The sequence below is a fragment of the Hylaeus volcanicus genome, chromosome 2 (genome assembly GCF_026283585.1).
Source record: "Hylaeus volcanicus isolate JK05 chromosome 2, UHH_iyHylVolc1.0_haploid, whole genome shotgun sequence".
Lineage (NCBI taxonomy): Eukaryota > Metazoa > Arthropoda > Insecta > Hymenoptera > Colletidae > Hylaeus > Hylaeus volcanicus.
The window spans coordinates 9505085-9524483 of NC_071977.1; the positions used below are offsets into that span (position 1 = coordinate 9505085).

General features: G+C 39.6%; 1 protein-coding gene across 1 annotated transcript in view; it reads right to left on the bottom strand.

Annotated features, from left to right (window-relative positions):
• Positions 1-19399, bottom strand: part of LOC128872915 (uncharacterized) — a 233369-nt gene that overhangs the window by 155126 nt on the left and 58844 nt on the right. Inside the window, exon 3 of the mRNA XM_054116102.1 lies at positions 1369-1500. Coding sequence (XP_053972077.1) covers positions 1369-1500 — 132 coding nt within the window. The remainder of the gene's footprint in view (positions 1-1368; positions 1501-19399) is intronic.

The following is a 19399-nucleotide window of genomic DNA, read 5'->3' on the forward strand; positions in this document are numbered from 1 at the left end:
GAATTCAGAATAAGACGGATATTAAAAAGAAGCGCGGTGTCTTTTGTTTCCAGAATTCTCAAGTGAAACGTCAAAGGTCCAAATCAAGCAAAATAAATGATCGAATATTAAATTGCATTTCTGCGGAAGAATTGAACCCTAATTTTTTTTAATATTAAAAAGTTAATATTACAATTATCTACTGTTTATACAATTAAACAGTTCTTAAATTAATTTTATATCGACACCAGAGACCGTCACAAATAATATCCCTGAATATTATCGTCCAGAGGAATTTATCGAACAGCTCGAGTTCCATTTTCAAACATCCCTTTCGTTATCAGAATTCCGATAAAGGCCAACTGCAATGTTGGCGAAACGTCAGGAGTATTTTCCGAAACGACGCGGCTTATACTCAGAGGTCTTTAACCGTTTTAACTGCTGGAACACAGCTTGCGGAAGCCCCGAGGATCTCTTTCTCGAATTAGATACATTCAGGGACGTGGCCGCGATGACCCTGGCACACTTAGTACTTAGTTTACACCGAATCTACTGTACTCAAAGATCCAACTACCAACTCGCTCAATCTTGACAACAAAATTTTGCCGAAGTCTTATACTAATATTTCTTTTGTAGCAATAGCTTTGCTTCTCCCTTTCGCATCGTTTACGACTCTCCATAGACTTCTGAAATAATTACCTAATTAATTGCTTCTGGAAAAAGCCTTTCTGTTTTCTTAGGATGTAACCCACACTCATAGAAACATTATTTCTTGCAAGTGGCAAAAGTGGCCCTTTTTCGACATTGTCAACTGAATAATTCATTCGTGGAAAGGTAAGAAGATGAAAATGTCTCCCGCGAAGGGAACTCACGGCGGAGGACACGCAAAAGATCACAGGATTGTTGTCACAGAGAGGGCCAGATTTCGAATCCTAGGAGAAAACAAGGCCCGGAGAGTAGCTGCCTTTTTCCACGGATTCCACAAAGGCTCCGTCAAAATTTCAGACGAGCCTCGCTCCGAGGGGATTCGAACAGCATGAATCGCGGCTGCAAGAGCGCTTTATTCCGAATAACAATGGCGGGAGAAACGTTCGAGAGGCAGCGTGCCAGTTCCGATAAATAAGATGAGATTGAGGTGAAGCACGGTGAATGGGATGAGGCGTCCTCCCTTTGAATCCCCCACGAATCGTAGGAATTTTTCGGATTTTTCGAACCCCCTCGGAAACGCCGACGCGATACCGACGCGACGCCTTCGACGATATAAAGCGAGTATTTCGTCCGTATCTATGTTCCGACGAATCTCCGTTATGAATCCTCGCAATCTTGGGAAATATTTAATAACACTACCCCCACCTAGCTGTTGGATTCGCGAAAAATGTTAACGCTTACCCAGCAACGCCTGGAAGAGTCTGCTTTTGAAGATACGGATGACACGCTCGATGGCCAATCGGAGCTGTTTGTCCTGGGGCCTCGTCAGCTTGGCGTGGTAATCTTCCAGCAGTTCCAGAGCCCTGTGAGCCTCTGAAAGTAAAATAACGAGAGAGTTAGAAAAACGTTTGTGCACAGTAAATCTACATTAAGCCCAGTAGTATTTGTGCAACGAATAACGTAATTAATTCTTAAGCATAGATAATTTCCAAGGTTCGCGGAAATGTTAATAATTACTTAAAAGAACCGGCGCACTCTGACCCTAATAAATTAACAACAATGTCTCTCAATAATACAAGGGATGATCCTCTACTAGCACAGAAATATTATCAAATACGAAAAAGAATGTAAACTCGCGTGCACGATAATCTGACAAATTAAAAGTACGACCACCGAGAGATGAACCTGCATATGAATAAAGGAAGAAAAAAATGAGGTTAATCCACATTGTAATGATACAACAGGACGGAAAGAATAATCGTCGGAAAACGACGGGGAGAAAGGACCCCTTTGCAATTCTAATATGCAATTTTTGTACAAACCAGAAGACTCTCGGAAACGGTGAAGTAATTATTTCGAAGAACAAGTACGAATTTCGCGTGTCACATAATGACAAAAATACATAGCAAAGGCGCGCAGTTGCAGAAATATTAACATCTGTCGTGCGACATCCATTAGAATGCAAACCGTACGTTTGTCTTCGCGGGGAGACAAAAGTTATGCGACACAAAGAAAGGAGTAACGAGAACGCATATAAAATTTCGGGAAACAAAGGACACGTAGGTTGGACTGGTGCACGCGATTTCTAGCGTTACGGGTGAATTTATTTTATGGAACAAAGGTAATAACGAGCAGCCCTTGCGACGAGAATCCTCGTTTCGATGAGGATTAAATTTCGATAACACGCAGCCTGCAAGTAGAAAATAAATTGTATTATATTGTTAACAATCTCCGTTGCCGTAATATGCCCTTTAAGTAATTGACATGTTTTGGTGAACATTTGAATCGTTAAATTGTAAGATTGATATGAGATTTCACGAATCAACTTCATTCCACGAATTTTATTATATAATCCTATGAACAAACGGAACTGGAATATGAATATTCTGAAATTAATTTAATAAAGAGTTTTGCTTTGATATTTGTTACTCGAGTCGTGTCGCGCAAAAAATTTAATCAAATACAATGCCATAAAGAATTACAACGGTTTGGAGGAAAAGTATCTGGAATCCTACATCGAATCGGTGGACATTTTCAAGCTGTTTTTAGGTGATTTCACTGGAATATATTCTGTAGTCTCTTTCCGTGAAATTATTTTAAAAACACTCACTTTTAATATTTTTCGTTCGCTTTATGTCGGGTAAAAAATGTTATTAAATGTAATATTATAAAGAATCGCGCCAATTTAAAGGAAAAGCATCTGAAACGCCACATCGAATCGATGGATATTTTCTAGCCATTTTCACGTCATTTTCTCGTATTGTTCCCAGTAAGAAGCGTCTGCAGTCGACATGTGGAAAGGTAACGGCACTGTCACAAGACCAGACAGAACTACTTTAGAATCTCGTATGCATTCAGTAGAAATCGAATAGGGACAATGGAAGTATCAATGGTCTCTCGAAGAGCTACTGTAAAACTATCGTGAGTGCTCATATGACTATTCCGTTTCTTTAAACCACTCACCGTATCGCATCTTCCAGCTTCGACCAAGAATTCTGAAGCTTACACAGCCCTATGATACACATTTCATGAACTTCTACCTTCGACTTTTGTGACCTGCGATAACTCTCGCTAAATTTCACGAATGCAAGAATAAACCCCCTCGTTAAACATCCAATAACTGCAAATCGTTTCCTACTTAAAAATTCTGTCCTTTGTGGAGAATCTCCAGCGCAACCGTCCAACGGATTTAAAGGAACTATTGTTGAGAATCTGAAGATCATCTGGGCGATTTCCTTCCGGATAGTTTAAACGGTCGTGGATGAGTGGTCCCAACAGTCGGAGCACTTGTTGATTCGTACTACTTTCTGGGCGAATCCCGAACTTACGGAGTGGATCGATCAGGTCTTAAACGTTCGTACGTTCTCCTTTTGGCTTCTTTCTAAAAGAGAGTGACCCCTTTTGTTCGTAACACAATATGGTAAGAGATGGGACGACGGTGCGGGTAGCAAACATCGATATAAATGTCTGATCCGTTAGTAATGCGGATTTCACGACTCTTTCATGTGAGTTCCTTCCAATATAGCAAGAAGTTCGTTCTCCTTCGACGAGTTCCCAATTTCCAAACTCGGAGAGGACGTGAAACATCCCCTGGATTCGAGGTTTGTGTTTCGAATCAGACGCACTTTAAACGCGAAGTATTATTAACCTTTCGACTGCTGCACTCGAGTTTTATTTCCTAAGAAAAGGAAATGGTATATACGCTTTTTATCTTCGGTGAGCAATTCTGTTAAATGTATACTTCTGTGTTTAATTTTAAAGTATATTTAGAAAAAAACCATTATTACAAATTACTAATTCAGGAGTGATTACTCGACCTATAAATATTGAACATTGTACAGATATTTACGTACGCTTTACCAATCTATAAAAATTGTTTCAAGTACGATAAATCCCGTGTAAATATACACAAAATATTTTAAGGAAATTATTTGGTTTCTATGTAAACTCAGACGAGGCGAGTGCACCTGTAATTAAAGAGTACTTTAAACTGATAATTTCGAGAACGAGATCTCGTACGAAAGAATTCGAATGCAAGCAGTCACTGCCTTTTTAATGCTACGAATTCTGCTCCTCTGTGCTCCGCGAACTCGATGACCTCTCTTCGAGAAGATATTTATATCGTTAATAAATAACGTCGCTCCAAGATCGTTAATTAAGCTGTTAAACCCGGGAGAGGAATTAAAATTAAGCAATTCAGGGCATAGCCATTAAAATTGCAAGCCGCAATGTTCAAACGCCGCTCAGAAGTCACGTCATTACTGAAAGACGACTTTAACGAGTACCTTGTTAATGACGTTCTTGACGACACGATTACCGAGTTAGGTCGAGGACCCTCGTGTAATGCTTTCGAGGAACGATATTCCAAGGTGGAACGCAATAGATTCGTATCGTATATCACATATTACGTTTCCCTAGTGGTTCAAATAACCGTGTGCATGAGACTCGCTCAACCGGAACAACAATGAAAACGTAAGGAAAAATACCAGATACTCTTAAATGTGCACTTTTACCAACAATCCTTTGGGAAGTTTATCATTTCCAAGTGCGATCACAAACAGGTAAATAAATACTACAGAAATATTTAAAGAAAAAATAAAGTACAAGAAAAAGTGAAGTGAATACAAACAAAGACGTTAAGGACTTCAAAGTAAAAACCGTTTCACAGAAAACCAGGGAGGATATTTGCAGCGAACTAAAATTACTAGCATTAACCGTTCTATTAAACGAGCATGCTAAGAGGCCAATTACGAGTAAATGCTCTAACTCGAAAGCAACCTGTAGCCTTTACGGAGATAATTGCGAGCATTTCCTTATAGAAAACACTTGAAATTAACAAGTGTACCGAGGAAAGCCGGCTTCATGGCTAAATACTCTTAATAGTCCTCTGAGATGTCCAACGTCAGTTACGTGAATGGACAAAGATCTATACGGATGATGCACAACGGAAAAACTACTTATCAAATAACGAATAAATTTTGTATAAAAATTAAATGATCAAAATTAGTAATAATATTAATCACCTAAATCTTATACTCTTTAAGACATCAGAGTCACCTTGTGTTTGTTTATACTGAACTTGAAATTCCTTGTACAGTGACCTTAATTTGACCTTGCACTGACCTTTGACCTAAAAATTCGCAAAGTGTACGAAGGGAATAGAGTTACCACCTAGTTCGTAAATCGCAAAATGTCGACGCAATAGTTTCTCCTTCAGTTATTCTACATTCTCTAAAGGAAAAGGGAAGATGTTGGCATAACTGCTAACAGAAACGGGAACTGAATAAATAATGCTCAAAGTGGCACTTTGATTTTCAAAGAACTCGTCGTGCGCGCATATAGCGAACCTTTCTTCACATGCGTTCCACTTTCGCGTCGTCCGGAATATACCATAAAACGAGAAAACCACTTTCCATTCGAACGCAAAAAAAAAGTATGACGGGTATGGCTACGCTGTACTCGAATGTATGCGTGTTTCATACCATGTGCGATACGTTACAGATACAGTGTAAAAGTAAACTTCGATTACGTTAGCAGTGAGACGCACCATGCTTTCACAACATCCCTTAAACAGCGAACAGAAATACCTTCAAATTTAAAACCCACACTCTCCGCATATACTTTCGTTCGTCTGAATTTTCAGTCGATATGTAATCATTCTACTTTTCTTTTCTCTTTTTTTTTATTATACCCTTGTTTTGTGTGCTTAAAACTCAGTACGCAATTTCATGAAATTAATTACATTAATGTTTTAACGTGTATGTCTTCGATTAAGTATATAATTTAGAACATAATTTTATCCTGAACATGAATCTCCAATTTCTCTTTCCAAGGTGTTCTAAAACTACTATGGCTACAAACGAGCGTGCAGGTACGATAAATAACGATCCTTTTTAGGGGGGTTGAACTTCGAGCACTCTCTACATAAATCTGGCGCATTGAACGCGTGGGTATGTAATGCTGGGAACGTTGCACATATCCCTGATTACGGAATGCTGCTCACAATACCACGATCCAAATTCGCCCAAAACTTGAAGTTGTGCGTGAAGTTGTGAACCGTCGTTAATCATGAATCAGTAATTCGAGAATTCTCTTAAACAAAGATTCCCATTAACATATTCGCGAACGGCAGATATTTTACGTTTCTAATATCTATTACTGACAAAAATAATAAAATTCGGAAGCTGGATATCACAAATTTGTATTGTTAAGACGAAGATAAAGATTCCGAAATATGTTTTGGAGTATTAATTTTGTAAATATGTAGTGTATCAAATGAAAAGATTTTCATAATTCTTTCATAACCAGGAATAGAATTTGAAGTGACGTGTATTCACGATAGCGGTCGCGAATGTGTTAAGAATGTTAATAGGTTTTTTTTTAATACAGAATTTCTGTTGTCTTTAATGGTCTAGATATCGTCGAGCTAATAATATAAAAATTGTGTCCTCCTGGCGAACGTGTACGCATACCTTCATGCGCAGCTACGCTCCAGGCTTGAGAATAAGAAGAATATTTCTCAGGTGGAATAAGAGGGCAATAGGGCAGTCATCCACGTTCGCAAACGACGACGAAACTATGCCAAGTACGGTCATTTATCTCGGCTTTATGATTCGACCGAACGCGGGCCCTCGTCTCTTGAATTATAACGTCGCATCCCCTTTACGAAGCGCGTTTCGGCGCTCGATCTTCGCTAACTATCAAATTTTCATCGCCCAAGGAGTATTCCCGGGTCTAGTCTAAATGTTGACACGGACTGTACATACAATACGTGGGCATTCAACGTACTGCATAGTCGCGTTGTAAGATGAGTTTCATTACTTCTGTTTACGGTGGGAAGCTGAAAATCCGTCGCTCGGGGGACGAAATAAATTCAAAGGACTTAATTAAGGAAGCTACACGACTGGAAAACACGGGACGACGACCTCCGGATTTTTAATCAAAAGGGCAAAGAGATTCCTCGTAACCCACTAATACCGGCAACGGAATAATGTTGAATTACTTCGCGGAAAATCCTTTAAACTCCTTGGAGAACCGCTCTCAAATGGAGACTATTTAGCTTGGGTTTCAAGAGACCTTTGATTCAGTAGGTCAGAACACTTTTTGTATCTTAAATGAACAACGAAGCTTGAGTATTTAGTGGTCCACTTTTGGTCGCGAGACAGTAGTTTGCATTTATTTCCTTGGTGGCGGGAAGGAATGAAAAAGATTGTCATCTACCAAGAGGCTAATATTTTAACGAGCTGGTTTCAGAGTCAAAGGACTTTGCATAGCATAAGTGATGGGAAAAAAAAACTAGAAGTAATTATTGAAACTCGCATGTGCATTGCAATTTTTTGATTCAATTACATTTATTCAAGCAACATTCAGATTTAAAGAAGTTGTGGACTCCGTTCCTTGAGTATCCACCTCTGCAAAGGGGCAGAAAAGTGCGCGACGCGAAAGACGTGCTGGAATTTAAAAAGTAATTCCTCGGGGGTCTGATCAAACTTCTGGAATGTGGAAATTAATTTCGGCTTACTTTGAGACGCTGAGGTGAGTGCTCGACGACGAAGGAAAATGGATGAACCAAGACGCTTGCTACGCTATTATTTTCGTCGTTCATTACTACGTCCGCCGGTGACACAGTTCGCACGCAATAATTAAAGGGCAGCCACCCCTACACGTCTAATTAAAGCACCCCAACTATCGAAGTGAATTACGGTACTTGCGTCTCGACGACGTTTTCCACAATCACCGGCGACTATTAAACGTTTAAAACATCCCTCTGTCAAACTGCGATGGAAAAACCGACTCTGGGGACCATTTCGCAATCAATTCTACCATTTCTCGAGTAGCGTACCCATTACCTACATTTTTCTCTCCGATTTAATCGTGTGGATCCTGTGCATCTCAAGAAATCAATACAATGGGTGCTCGGTACAAAATAATCTCTCGAGAGAAATGTCCAATCCTTGCAATGTTGACAAGTAGAAATGTTGGTAAATAAGAAATAAGGATTCCTGTCACCACTTTTCAATTTAGTTCAAATAAACGTGTTTAAACAGTTCTTCTTTTTATGTCCACGGTCCTCGCAATATATAATTCCTGTCTTCTATCATAATTGAAAAAGAACCATCAATATAAGGTGTCGAAACGTCTCCAATAACCAAAACCTAAATAACCGTAGTCCTAGTGAATGGAATTGGCACTGGTGAGTTAATAAAAATTCCGACATTAACAGAACACCCAATCTTCTTGTCCCTGACTGTATATCTGCCGCGATGGCAACGCAGGAAACGTCCGTTGAATTTAAGTTTATGCAAATAGGATACAAGCGAAACCGCACCAACCGGGGCATTTATCATGCTTTATGAAACCGTGTATAAAAGGCAAATGGAACGATGCTTGTCATTTCGAGAGACCATGAAAAATAGTGGGCGAAACGTCCCTGTGACCGATGATCCATAACATCCTGTCGGATATACGCGCACGCACGAAGGAACTCGTGCCTCCGTTTACGTCATAAATTCGCCGTGCAAAAATGGAGAGGCTGGAGCAGCGCCTCGAGACAGGGAATCTTGAAACCGAACCCGAGACGTTTCGTTGTCCCGAAGGAATTAACAAATAATCGTCCTACCGTACACGTAATTTCGTTTGGTAACGACGCCAATGTTTGCTGGAAGGATCCGGGAGCGAAGTTGCGTCCAGTACGAAACTAAGTTGGACGCGAATCAATTCGAAGTTGCGTCCAATTCGCAGGCAGCGTTTAATCCGTGCTCGTCATATGGCCCGCGCTGATGGCGTCTGGCGAGCAAGATAAACAAGGGAACAGCGGAATACAGATTTTCGAAATTTACGGGCTACACAGGACTATCGGACCTGTGGTTCCAGAATTATGGAAATTCCGAATAATTGGATCCCGTGCTCCTTCCGTGTCGCGGAACACGCGCGACCGTGAGACTCGACGCACGTGAACGTGACTGGGAACAACGTCAAAATTAGATCTTTCAATCTTTCACGGAGAATGCGAATTTTCGTGTATTTACTGCCAGCTAGAACATTAATGGAACCGAGGAAATTTCGTTTATAGGAAAATATATTTCCGCTAAAATATATTGTAGTAATAAAACGTATACACGATATATGTTAAGACTGACTTTGTAAAACTAACTATAAAAATCATATGTAAGAAGCGATAATATCTTGTTAACCTAAAACTTGAAGTACAACTTCATACACTTTAATGAATAAAACAAACAAACACGTTGTTATAGGCTAAAGTGTTAACTTTTTCAAGATAACTTAAAACCAGTGGCCGCGGTGATAAACCCGCCAAGGGAAAGCAAGTAGACGAAAAGAAAATTCCACATAAATGATTTACAGCGAATCCACACGCTTTAAATTGTCATCGGTGGATAACTTCATCCTCGTTAATGTTCCATGGTTCGCCGATCCCCGGCACGTTTCAGTAATTCTCTCCTCGGCTTTCCTCTCTGTTTCCGCGGGCACAGTATCATACGTGAATGCGATTTCTCCCTGAAAGAAAAGCAAACATCGATACAAAAGACCATTCAGACGTATAAAAAATCGCGAACATTCCCGTGAAATAATATTTACAAAATAATACTCGTTGGTTGTTAGCCAACGCTGAATGATCCCCTTTCTCTATGGAGTTTGAAGTTTCGTCGAACATTCGATTATCGAAGACTACGTTCTTTCCACGGATAAAAGGGTATTCATCCTCTTGGAGTGGAAAGTAATTCCTTGTCGGCAAACTGGGATAAAAATCGCGAGAAAATATCGAACCCTCGGGTCGCGACTCGTGGATGAAAAAAGAGGGAAAAAATTAATGGTAATAAATTTCCTACAGGTCGATAGGTCGACGCTAAGTAGAGATAAAAAAGTAATTCCACCCCCTTCTTAATATTCCTGGCCACTTCGTCTCTCGTATATTTCCCCCGTGAACGGTGACAAAAGCTTCCAAATGCTTGAACGTCCAAAACCTCCTAGCGCCGGGAAGAGGAAACCCAACCGAGTCCTCCGGCGACCTTTCTCGTAGAACGAACGAGGCGAAAAGGCTCCTCGAAATACGGAACAAACCATGCGAAAATACTCGTGAAATGTTATAATTCAATCATCCTTGTGATAACGTTCGCGTAGATTCCACGTCGGAATTGATGCCACTTTGCGGAGAAAAGTGGATAACATGACGTAATCAGTTCAACGTGAGTTCCCGCCGTGAATGGAGAAAATCAATGCAAGGAGAAACGAAAGAAAGGAAACGGGGAAATGAAGGAACTTGGAAGAAAAGAACCAGGCAACGTCGTTCCGCGTGGAAGATGAATTTTACGTTTCCCTCGATAAAGTTCCGTACGTTACCGCTGCCACAGGGGAAGAAAACGGATTCGTGACGTCCAGTCGATTTTTTCACCTGCTGCTTTCCTTCCCTCTATCTCCTTCTTACATTTCTCCTTCTATTATCCAACTCATTTGTTCCGTGCGATGGTACACTTTTCCGAGGCAAATTTGCATCTTCCTAGCTCTATCCGCGTCCAATTTGCATGAGCACGGTACGCGTAATTCAATGAAAGGAGTTTAGCAATTATTCGGCGCAAATTATCCATCGGCTGTGACCAACTAATAGCCCGTGCTAAATGCAGCCACTCGATGCGCTGGGAAAATTTTCATAAGTTAGACAATTCGGGAACTGAGGAGTACTTCCAGTCGAGCACCTGATTGGGGTGGTAATAATCTGATTCTACGTTCTACTCGTGACGGAATAAACGAACAAATATTGATTTAGAAAGAAATTTGAAGGAAAAATTTCAAGAAGAAAATGTTTAAAAAATGAATGGGAGGAAAACTTTCGGTTACGTAATGACTGCAGGTTGCCTAGTATAACAATAAGACATAAGAGAGAGGTAAGAGAGCGACGACAGAAACACTGATTGCAAACTGATTGGGAAAGCAAAGAGGAGTAGAAACCCGAAAGGTTGGTAGCTTCCGAAATTTATTGAGGTTGGGACGGAATAAACTGGCCGCTCAAGACTACTTCCCCAACTATCGATCACGCCCAGCACGAGACCCGGTTTTACGCTATTGCACTGTGTCATTCTTGGAAAGACAGAGAATATGTGATTGTAGGTTTGCATATCGATATGGAAGATAAAACAACAAAGTAGTGGGGATAGTGTAAAAAATATAAACACTACCTTTCGAAAAGAAAAGAGATATTCTCTAAAGACATACTCTGTTCGAATAACACATGTGCCTGGAGCATGCACCTCGAGTTCAATTACCATACCAAGGATTGCACCGACACCGAACGTTCTCTTTCCTTGTCTATATCGCAACTCCTGGAATTTATATTTATTCTCTCTTGACTTTACCGATGCTGGTGGAATAGCAAGCGAATAAGGCAATTTAACCGGTACAAGAAATACAAGAATTACCGAAGCTATTCAAAGTTCAAGTCGTCAAATCGACCTACGGTCTGCTGGAGCTGGTTCCTGCAATTTCCTTGATTTTATTACGAACCTTAAGAGCAACGGAAGAATGTCGCGCAGTATCCTCGCCGAGAACGCCGCCAATAAAATACCTAGCATCGTAAATTGCTTATTGTAGGGAGTATACACGAAGGAAGAGCCAATGCATGTACCAGACGTGTCTATAAATCAACCTAGAGCCCCACGGTAAATACACTCGGTTGTTGTTCGACGTTTACAAATCACCGTTTTATTATACAGGCACAGATCACGGCCATACCATAACATAAGGGCAACATATGTACACATGATTATGTTCAATAAATAGATAAAAAATGTAACAACTCGTAGTATTGATGTTTCAAATATTAATAATGTTTGATAGTAATATTTGAAACAATTTTATTAAATTTACTTATTCATAGAAATTCAACTTTAATATAAAATACTTCAGAGTCAATAATTATGTGTAATATATTTTAATAAGTACATCTGAATCAATTTATTAGCACATGTCATTGTAATTATCGTTGATTGCGGTTGATTACCGCAAGTACATACATACCCAAGTACATACAAACATTGCTAATGGATTGTCAGTTATGCACGTGTTCATAATTGCCTCACAGGTTTTTCGAACGTAAAATAGCGTTAATACGCTCTGGTATACTTCCTCCAAAAATTTGGCAATAGTGCAACGAAATGTGATTCCATTGTTCTTGAACTCTAGTACGGAGTTCAACAATCGACAATGGCGAGGTATTATACGCAGCATGCATTCGCTTTTTCAATATTGCCCAGAGATTTTTGATGGAGTCCAGATCTGGGCTTTGTGCTGGCCACGTTGGAACAGAAAATGGTTGGACACTTAATCAATTTTGTGACTCTTGACAATTTTTCCCAAGCTCTGGTGTTGAAAAGTATTATCTTCTTCAACGAACTGCGTTTTTTCCATAGCTTATACTAGGTGTGCGTTGGTTCATAATACCTTTCCTATAATGTCTAATGAACCTAGTCAGAGGGAGCGCTGTTCTCTAAAATTGCAAAGATCATAAATATTTATTTGGTCTACTCATTTCCTGATTTATTACACACACGACTTCCCGCGCCAGAATTTGATAAATCGTTGAAATGTAAGGAGACTCGAGATTCTGCAAACTCAAAATCAATATAGTTGGATCCTGTATATCACTGTTCCTGAATGTGTCTTCAGTTAAACATTCACCGATGATCGAAAATGTCTGGAGGATAACACACGGGATTGCGGTTGCTGCAGGAATGTTCCCGGTATCGATTCTTCCTTCGACAGTGGATAACACGATAAAGAAGTAGATTTTCCAATAAGTTTCATCATTTTTCAACGCGAGCTTTTATTCAGCATAGGTGCCGCGCGATATTAGAGAAGATTTCAGTTCGAAAATAGTCAAAAACATTAACGATTGGAAAAAAATATATTAATACAAACATACACTTGGAAACATCAAACCTATCATTTAATTTAAACAAATTTCTTCAATACATATGGACGGTTACGAATACTTATGCGACTGTATTTTCCTCGAATTCACACAAGTATCGTCAAATTAAAAGCATCACCGCTGCGTCCTTTGAAGTGTCGTTGCGATTTCCACAGAGACGAAAGAAAATTCTGAATTTCCTAACAATCGTAAGGTTAACTCGCGTGACGTGGCCCCGTTGATGTGCGCAAATTGCGATAAAGAATAGCAGTAGGCCCCGAAGGCGATCGTACAAACAGTGTCAATTTAATCTCCATTCTGCATACGACAGCTGAAACGATCCCCCGCCCACGGGGCAGTGGTCTGGAGCAACCATAGCGTGAAACCACGATAATCTCGATGTTCATTTGCCCCAGCCCCATTGTCGGTCGTTGAAAATATCGTAAAAACACAAGTCTCGTCGTCCCAACCGTTTTGCAAATATTTTCACCTAAAATTTTTCTAATTGAAATTTAACTAACATCGTTATCCAATTAAGTCGTCGTTTAGCAGCGAAACTTGTAACGTGAGACCTAGATCCGTTCCAGAGGAAATCAAGTTCCAATTTAAATCAAGCAGAATGCGAAATAATTACAGCAGGATCCTCTTCTTCTGCTTCCGTTCTCTCTTGAATAACAAGAAAGTTTCATTTTAATAACGTGAGCGTTTCTTCTTCCTCTCCGAAAGGTTTAAAGTGCACGAAAATCGTCCCTGCGACGACAATTGGGAGTTAACGAAAGAAAAATAATTTCTATAAATTTCTTCGAGGAAACTCGGTCGAATTCGCGCGTGATATTCTCTTGTAGGAACGTTTAATAGTTGATCAAACCTCTTGTTATTCGAGGTCACCGGTGAAATTGAAAATAAACAAAAAAAAATAATTTCAGTTTTTAAAGGATTAAAAAAATGGATGGTTTCGTGCAGCAGCGGAATTCCTCCATCATTTTTCCTGGCATCGCGAGTACATCGCTGGGGACGGACTATCGAAAATTAAACTTCGATATTTTAACCGTTGTTCCGGCGCGTGTCACTGATCACGAGCCTCAAATAAATCATCCAAACGCCAACAGGAGAATCGCTGGCACTCAGCAAAATCCGGTGGATTTCGCTTTTAGCTCTTTTTTTTTATTAAATGTCGAAGCCACCAGCTGGACAATAAACTAAAAAACAATATGCGATCGATGGAGTGCAAAGACCAGCAGCTGTTGATTTCATTGTCCACTTGGGAGTTCGCTTGGAGCTACGAAACACGCTATTAAATGCCTCCTGGTTCGATAGTCACTCTTTCCAACAATAATTCAAGAATAGCTCATATTTTCGTAATTCGTTGAAGCTAATTGAATTTTTCATACCTCATCCTTACTTGGAGGTATTTTGTCCCACTGATAGATGACTATTAAAAGCTTTGTGTGCTAATTTATTTTATTACTATTATGCCATTTGTAATTTAAATTGAATAAATAATTGATTAACAACAGTTCATCATTCATTAGTGACTGGAAACTCGTTATCTAGGCGCGACTTTTGACCTTCTTTGATCAACTGGTACTTATTATCTATACTCAGATGAAGAACAGACAAATTTCCACGAATTTACGACAGAGATAAACAAGCGCAGTTTGGCGCTCGTTCTACTCGATTACCGAACCACAACATTTACCCGCGGAACACTGCTAACGTTCCCAGGTTAAAGAAGACTTAACTGCTTCGTTATGCAAAACCTTTCGCTATCTTTTCCCTAAATAAGTTTTCGGGTTCCCGTTACGTCGGTTCCCTTCCGCCAGATGGTTGCTCGTTTACCGCCGACCTGCCTTAAAGTAACGCTAATCTTGGCCATTCGCGAAACTAGTACGTCTAAAAGTATATGTTCTCCGTTAAAACAAGCTCGCTGCCAAGGGGGTGATGATCGTGATCGTTAATCATATCGTACGCGTGAACGAAATTAAACAAGATTTTCAATAACGCTTTACAGTGTTTAAAAAAATTATTTTGTAGTAAAAGTTCGTTGTATCGTACTACAAGCATGAAATATATTAGCCATAGTTGATGAAAAGGTCATTGAAGTGCTTTCAATAGATGAATTTCGTTGGATACCATATGTCTGACCAAGTACATGCTCATACTACTGATTGTTAGTTTCTAAAGAAACACCTAACGCTGCCAGTCTTATTAATTAAACTTTTGTGTGCACTACGTTTTACACTATTCCATAAACCTTTCAAAGTGCCAGTACACTTTGTTTTCCTGTGTCAAAATTAGTTTACATTCGCTCGCTGTTCATGCCATCTGTAACGAGATCTGGACGGCTGTAGGAGTTTGAAACTAATATATTACGAGACTCAAACGAATGTGACTCGAATGAAAAACGACTTTTAATTAGAGTTTACAAGTTAACAAAAACTCATTAGGGCTGACGGAAAACTATCTGAGACGGACAGCGACGCAACAGAGACCGCGTTGCAAGCTTCTTCAGGAATGAAATTTTTCTCAGATGGTGTACGGTGTTGTGACAATGAACATGGCAATGAACATGGCAATGATTTATGGTGGTGGAACCGAAGAAAACGACGAAGAACTTACGATATCGCTCCAGGTACAGGACAGTGGGCAGATAACAGCACATGCCGTTATCACCGTGCACGTGGGCGTACATGACTGCTAATTAACACTCGAACGACGCCGGTTACGCGTACGTGAGAGTGTTGCAGTAACTCTGCGCCTAACAGCAGGTCTTCTTTGTCAATTCGTCGATCCACTCGGCAATCCTTCGCTGGTGGAACATCCACATCTAGCCGAACGTGGGTGCATGGTCGCCAACGTGGTGGAAAGCATGTCCACAAATGATTCGTGTGGCAAAGGATCGATGGATCCTTCAGTCGATCGACCGTCTCTTTAACGGGGAACAAATTTTACGCGAGATCCACTCACCGAGCAAATAACACCGATCGATCGTTGCCAACGTCTGAGTCCGCTCGTTAAAATCCACTGTTATCCTCTCTACGTGAACTTCGACTCCTTCCGGTCCCAGTCACAGTTGAGGAACGCGATTAAACGCCCTACGAACGCGGTGATTTCGTCGACCGATTTTTAATTGCGGATTCGAGGCGCTCGTCGCGCTGCAAACCTTTCCATTATCTTACACCTGTGGTTCGCGAACTATTTGAGGACAGATTCTTTTTTAAAGAAATGGGATTTCTGGGGGTAGATAAGTACAGATAAGGGATTGTCTCTTTCAAATCTCTTTCAAAGGCTAACTTGTAATTCATCTAGAATTTATACTGAAGATTCTACACAGCAAATATAAATTTACTTTCTTTTTAATTGAGTTTCATTAAGTATTAAACATGGTATTAAACTACTTGGAAACAAAGTAGATTTTATACATTCTTCACGCTATCTCTATGTTCGTTTAAGTGAACACATTTAGAGGATTCCGTTCCTCCACCTGTTTTTTCGAAATGTTTGAATAACGCACGCTAGTACAGTCTCGTGTTACGAAATGACGCGAGTATCCTTTTTTCGATTCGTACGTTTAATGGAAACACGAGTTCCAGTCGTATAACGAAGCTTCAATTTCGCGTTTAAGTTTTATTAACGAAACGACAGACCCTTCTCGCCGTGGCAGCTATTTGTTTCACAAACACGGCAAATCGAGAACAGTCTAAGTTCGAACAGCTCGCTTAAATGCGTAAACAAATTCGTATAAATGATTTTGTGGTCGTAGCAGAGAGTAAATGCATGAATATATTACAATCGAAGTTTCGATCCTGGCGAAGGGTGCTCCTCGGAATTTCAATTTCTTCGAGCATGCTCCAAAAAGGAAGTGTACAATTAAAAAAAATATCAATTCTTCTATAGGAATATGCCAGAAATATTGTAAAATTTTACTCAGTTTACTTTCTGTTATTTTTAAACTGTTAAGTCTCAATTTCTCTGAGAAAACTTTTAATATTATAATTATATTTATTTCACACAAATTTCTTCAGTGAAATAAATGTGAAACTAAATGAAGCCTGTAACTAACAGGGAAACGTTAGAAAATCTCTGCTCGATAACTCTAGCAGTGAATCGAAATAAAACAAATATGGTCTGGAGGAAAATTTAATATACTTTAATTTAATTAGATGCATTTATGCGGGTCGTAGTCTTTGATACAAACAGAAGTACCGTCGAGAGGGGTGGAGAAGGAAAAAAAAGGAATCAAAGCTATAAGAAGACGTGAGGGGAATGAAATGAGAAAATGTAATGCATGATGGAGAATTCGAATTTACAAAATAATATAATGTACGAGACAATTAAATTTACCGTAAAGTGTTCGATGAGGGTTTATGGGGAAGAGAATGCTCCTAAAATTTCCAGGGGGAACAAGAAAGCTCATTTCGCGCAGAATATCAGAGCAGGTAATCAGCTGATTGATTAATTTATATACAAAGTGCAGGTCAGGCGTTATACGACGTTGCTCTAGAACTAATAATCTGAGTTGCGACTATGCAGGGTCGTAATTATGCCACCATGCAAGGATAGATGTATTGGTTTACAAGGAAACGAATCTTCGAAACGTAAAATGTAATGAGTCTATACATGATTTATTCACACCAATCTCTATAAAATACTTTATACTGATCTTCTTGCCAACAGAATTGAGAAATATTTAACCAACTCATTTAGTAAATGAATGTTACTTTCAATTTGTACAGGCGCGCAGAAAAAAACCGTTTCGTTATCGAGCGTACGATAGCATCGGCGCCATGAAATTGATAAATGGTCTTCTGATCTGTGCACGAACCGGAGTTGGGCAGAATTTTATTCGAAAAATAAATCAATAGAAACTCTGCGTAGCGGTTTGCTCCAACATTTATTCGACGGAACAATTATTCAGATAAGCTGTTATTCGTTCAACGCGACGCGTAATTTTATTGTACTATTCACATTTGTAATTCTCATTTAACCATATTCTTTGGAAGTGGGAACATTTTGCTCGTTATTACAAATTTTGATTATAGATGAAAACTTTTCCCTGATACATGACGAATCAATTCGAATGCGCAATTGAATTTTCGTCTAAAGGGTTCTTTAAAGTGGTGAATATTAAAACGAGATCATCTGTGACACTTAATTCTGATCGGTTGCTCCAGATTTTTCTGTGGATAAGCATTCTGCTCATCTCTGGTTCTGCTGTCTTGTCTTCCACGTTGAAATCACCGATAACAATTTTTGAGGTGGAAGATTAGATTTCTTGGTCTCATGGGCAACCATTTGAACGCCGTGCAAATGGAAAACGGCACTGTGATTTCCAGCAGCCGTTAAACGCTATCCCCCCGTGAGAACGGTAATGCAACTGCACGGAAAATGGTTGCAGTTAAGTGCATTCGCGATGTCGAACACGCGCACGTGACCGATCCGCCTGAAACGGACAGACGATTGATTCGTCGAAGGTGAACACCAGCGATCGAGTTAATTGCACCGTCCACCGCGAGTTTTTCCAACAAGTTTCGACGACGCCGAAATGACACGCATTAGAGTGTGAATTATGCGCGTCAATCACGTGAATTTCGCGACACAGTATGTATCGAATTTAATTACAAACCGGTAATAATATCGGTGGCGAAATTCGACGATTCGTAGGTATTTATTAATTTGTTATTAATTAAAATACAGTAATTATTAACGGTATACGAGCGTTTCCATTAATTTATTACATTTCGTTGTTACCCGCACATTTACGCAATTTCAACTGAGTTTTACGAACACTTTCCGAAACGAAGGGTAATAATTTGACGAATATTTAACGTCAGCAATTATTGGCGAATGTGAACAAATTATCGAGCACTGTTAAAGACAAATTTTTAATTAGAGTTACTTGAATTACGACTTTAGATGACCACTGAAGGGAATTGCATTTGTCAGTCTAAAATATTATACACAATGAACTCGTATTAAGTTGAAGCACGTTAAGACTATTTCAGTTTTCATTATCTAAAGAATTTTGCTACAAACAGGATGAGCAATAAACGTTTGAATGTGTAAAATTCCGTTCAAACTGGTACAATGAAGAAAACCTACGTGCGAGTAATTTAAAGCCCAATCACAATTGGTCTCTCGACTTTAATTGTTATCTGGCCAGTACTGAACACTCTGTTTCACGAGTCTGCTATAAACATTAAGTCACGTAAAGAGGAGATTGGACGAAACAATGTTGTTCAATCAGGATGTGGAAACGACGAATCCGCAATTAACAATCAGAAGTAGGTCAGCGTCGAATTTCGACGCGAATTCTACGTCTTTTTCCTCGCGATTCGATTTCTTCCG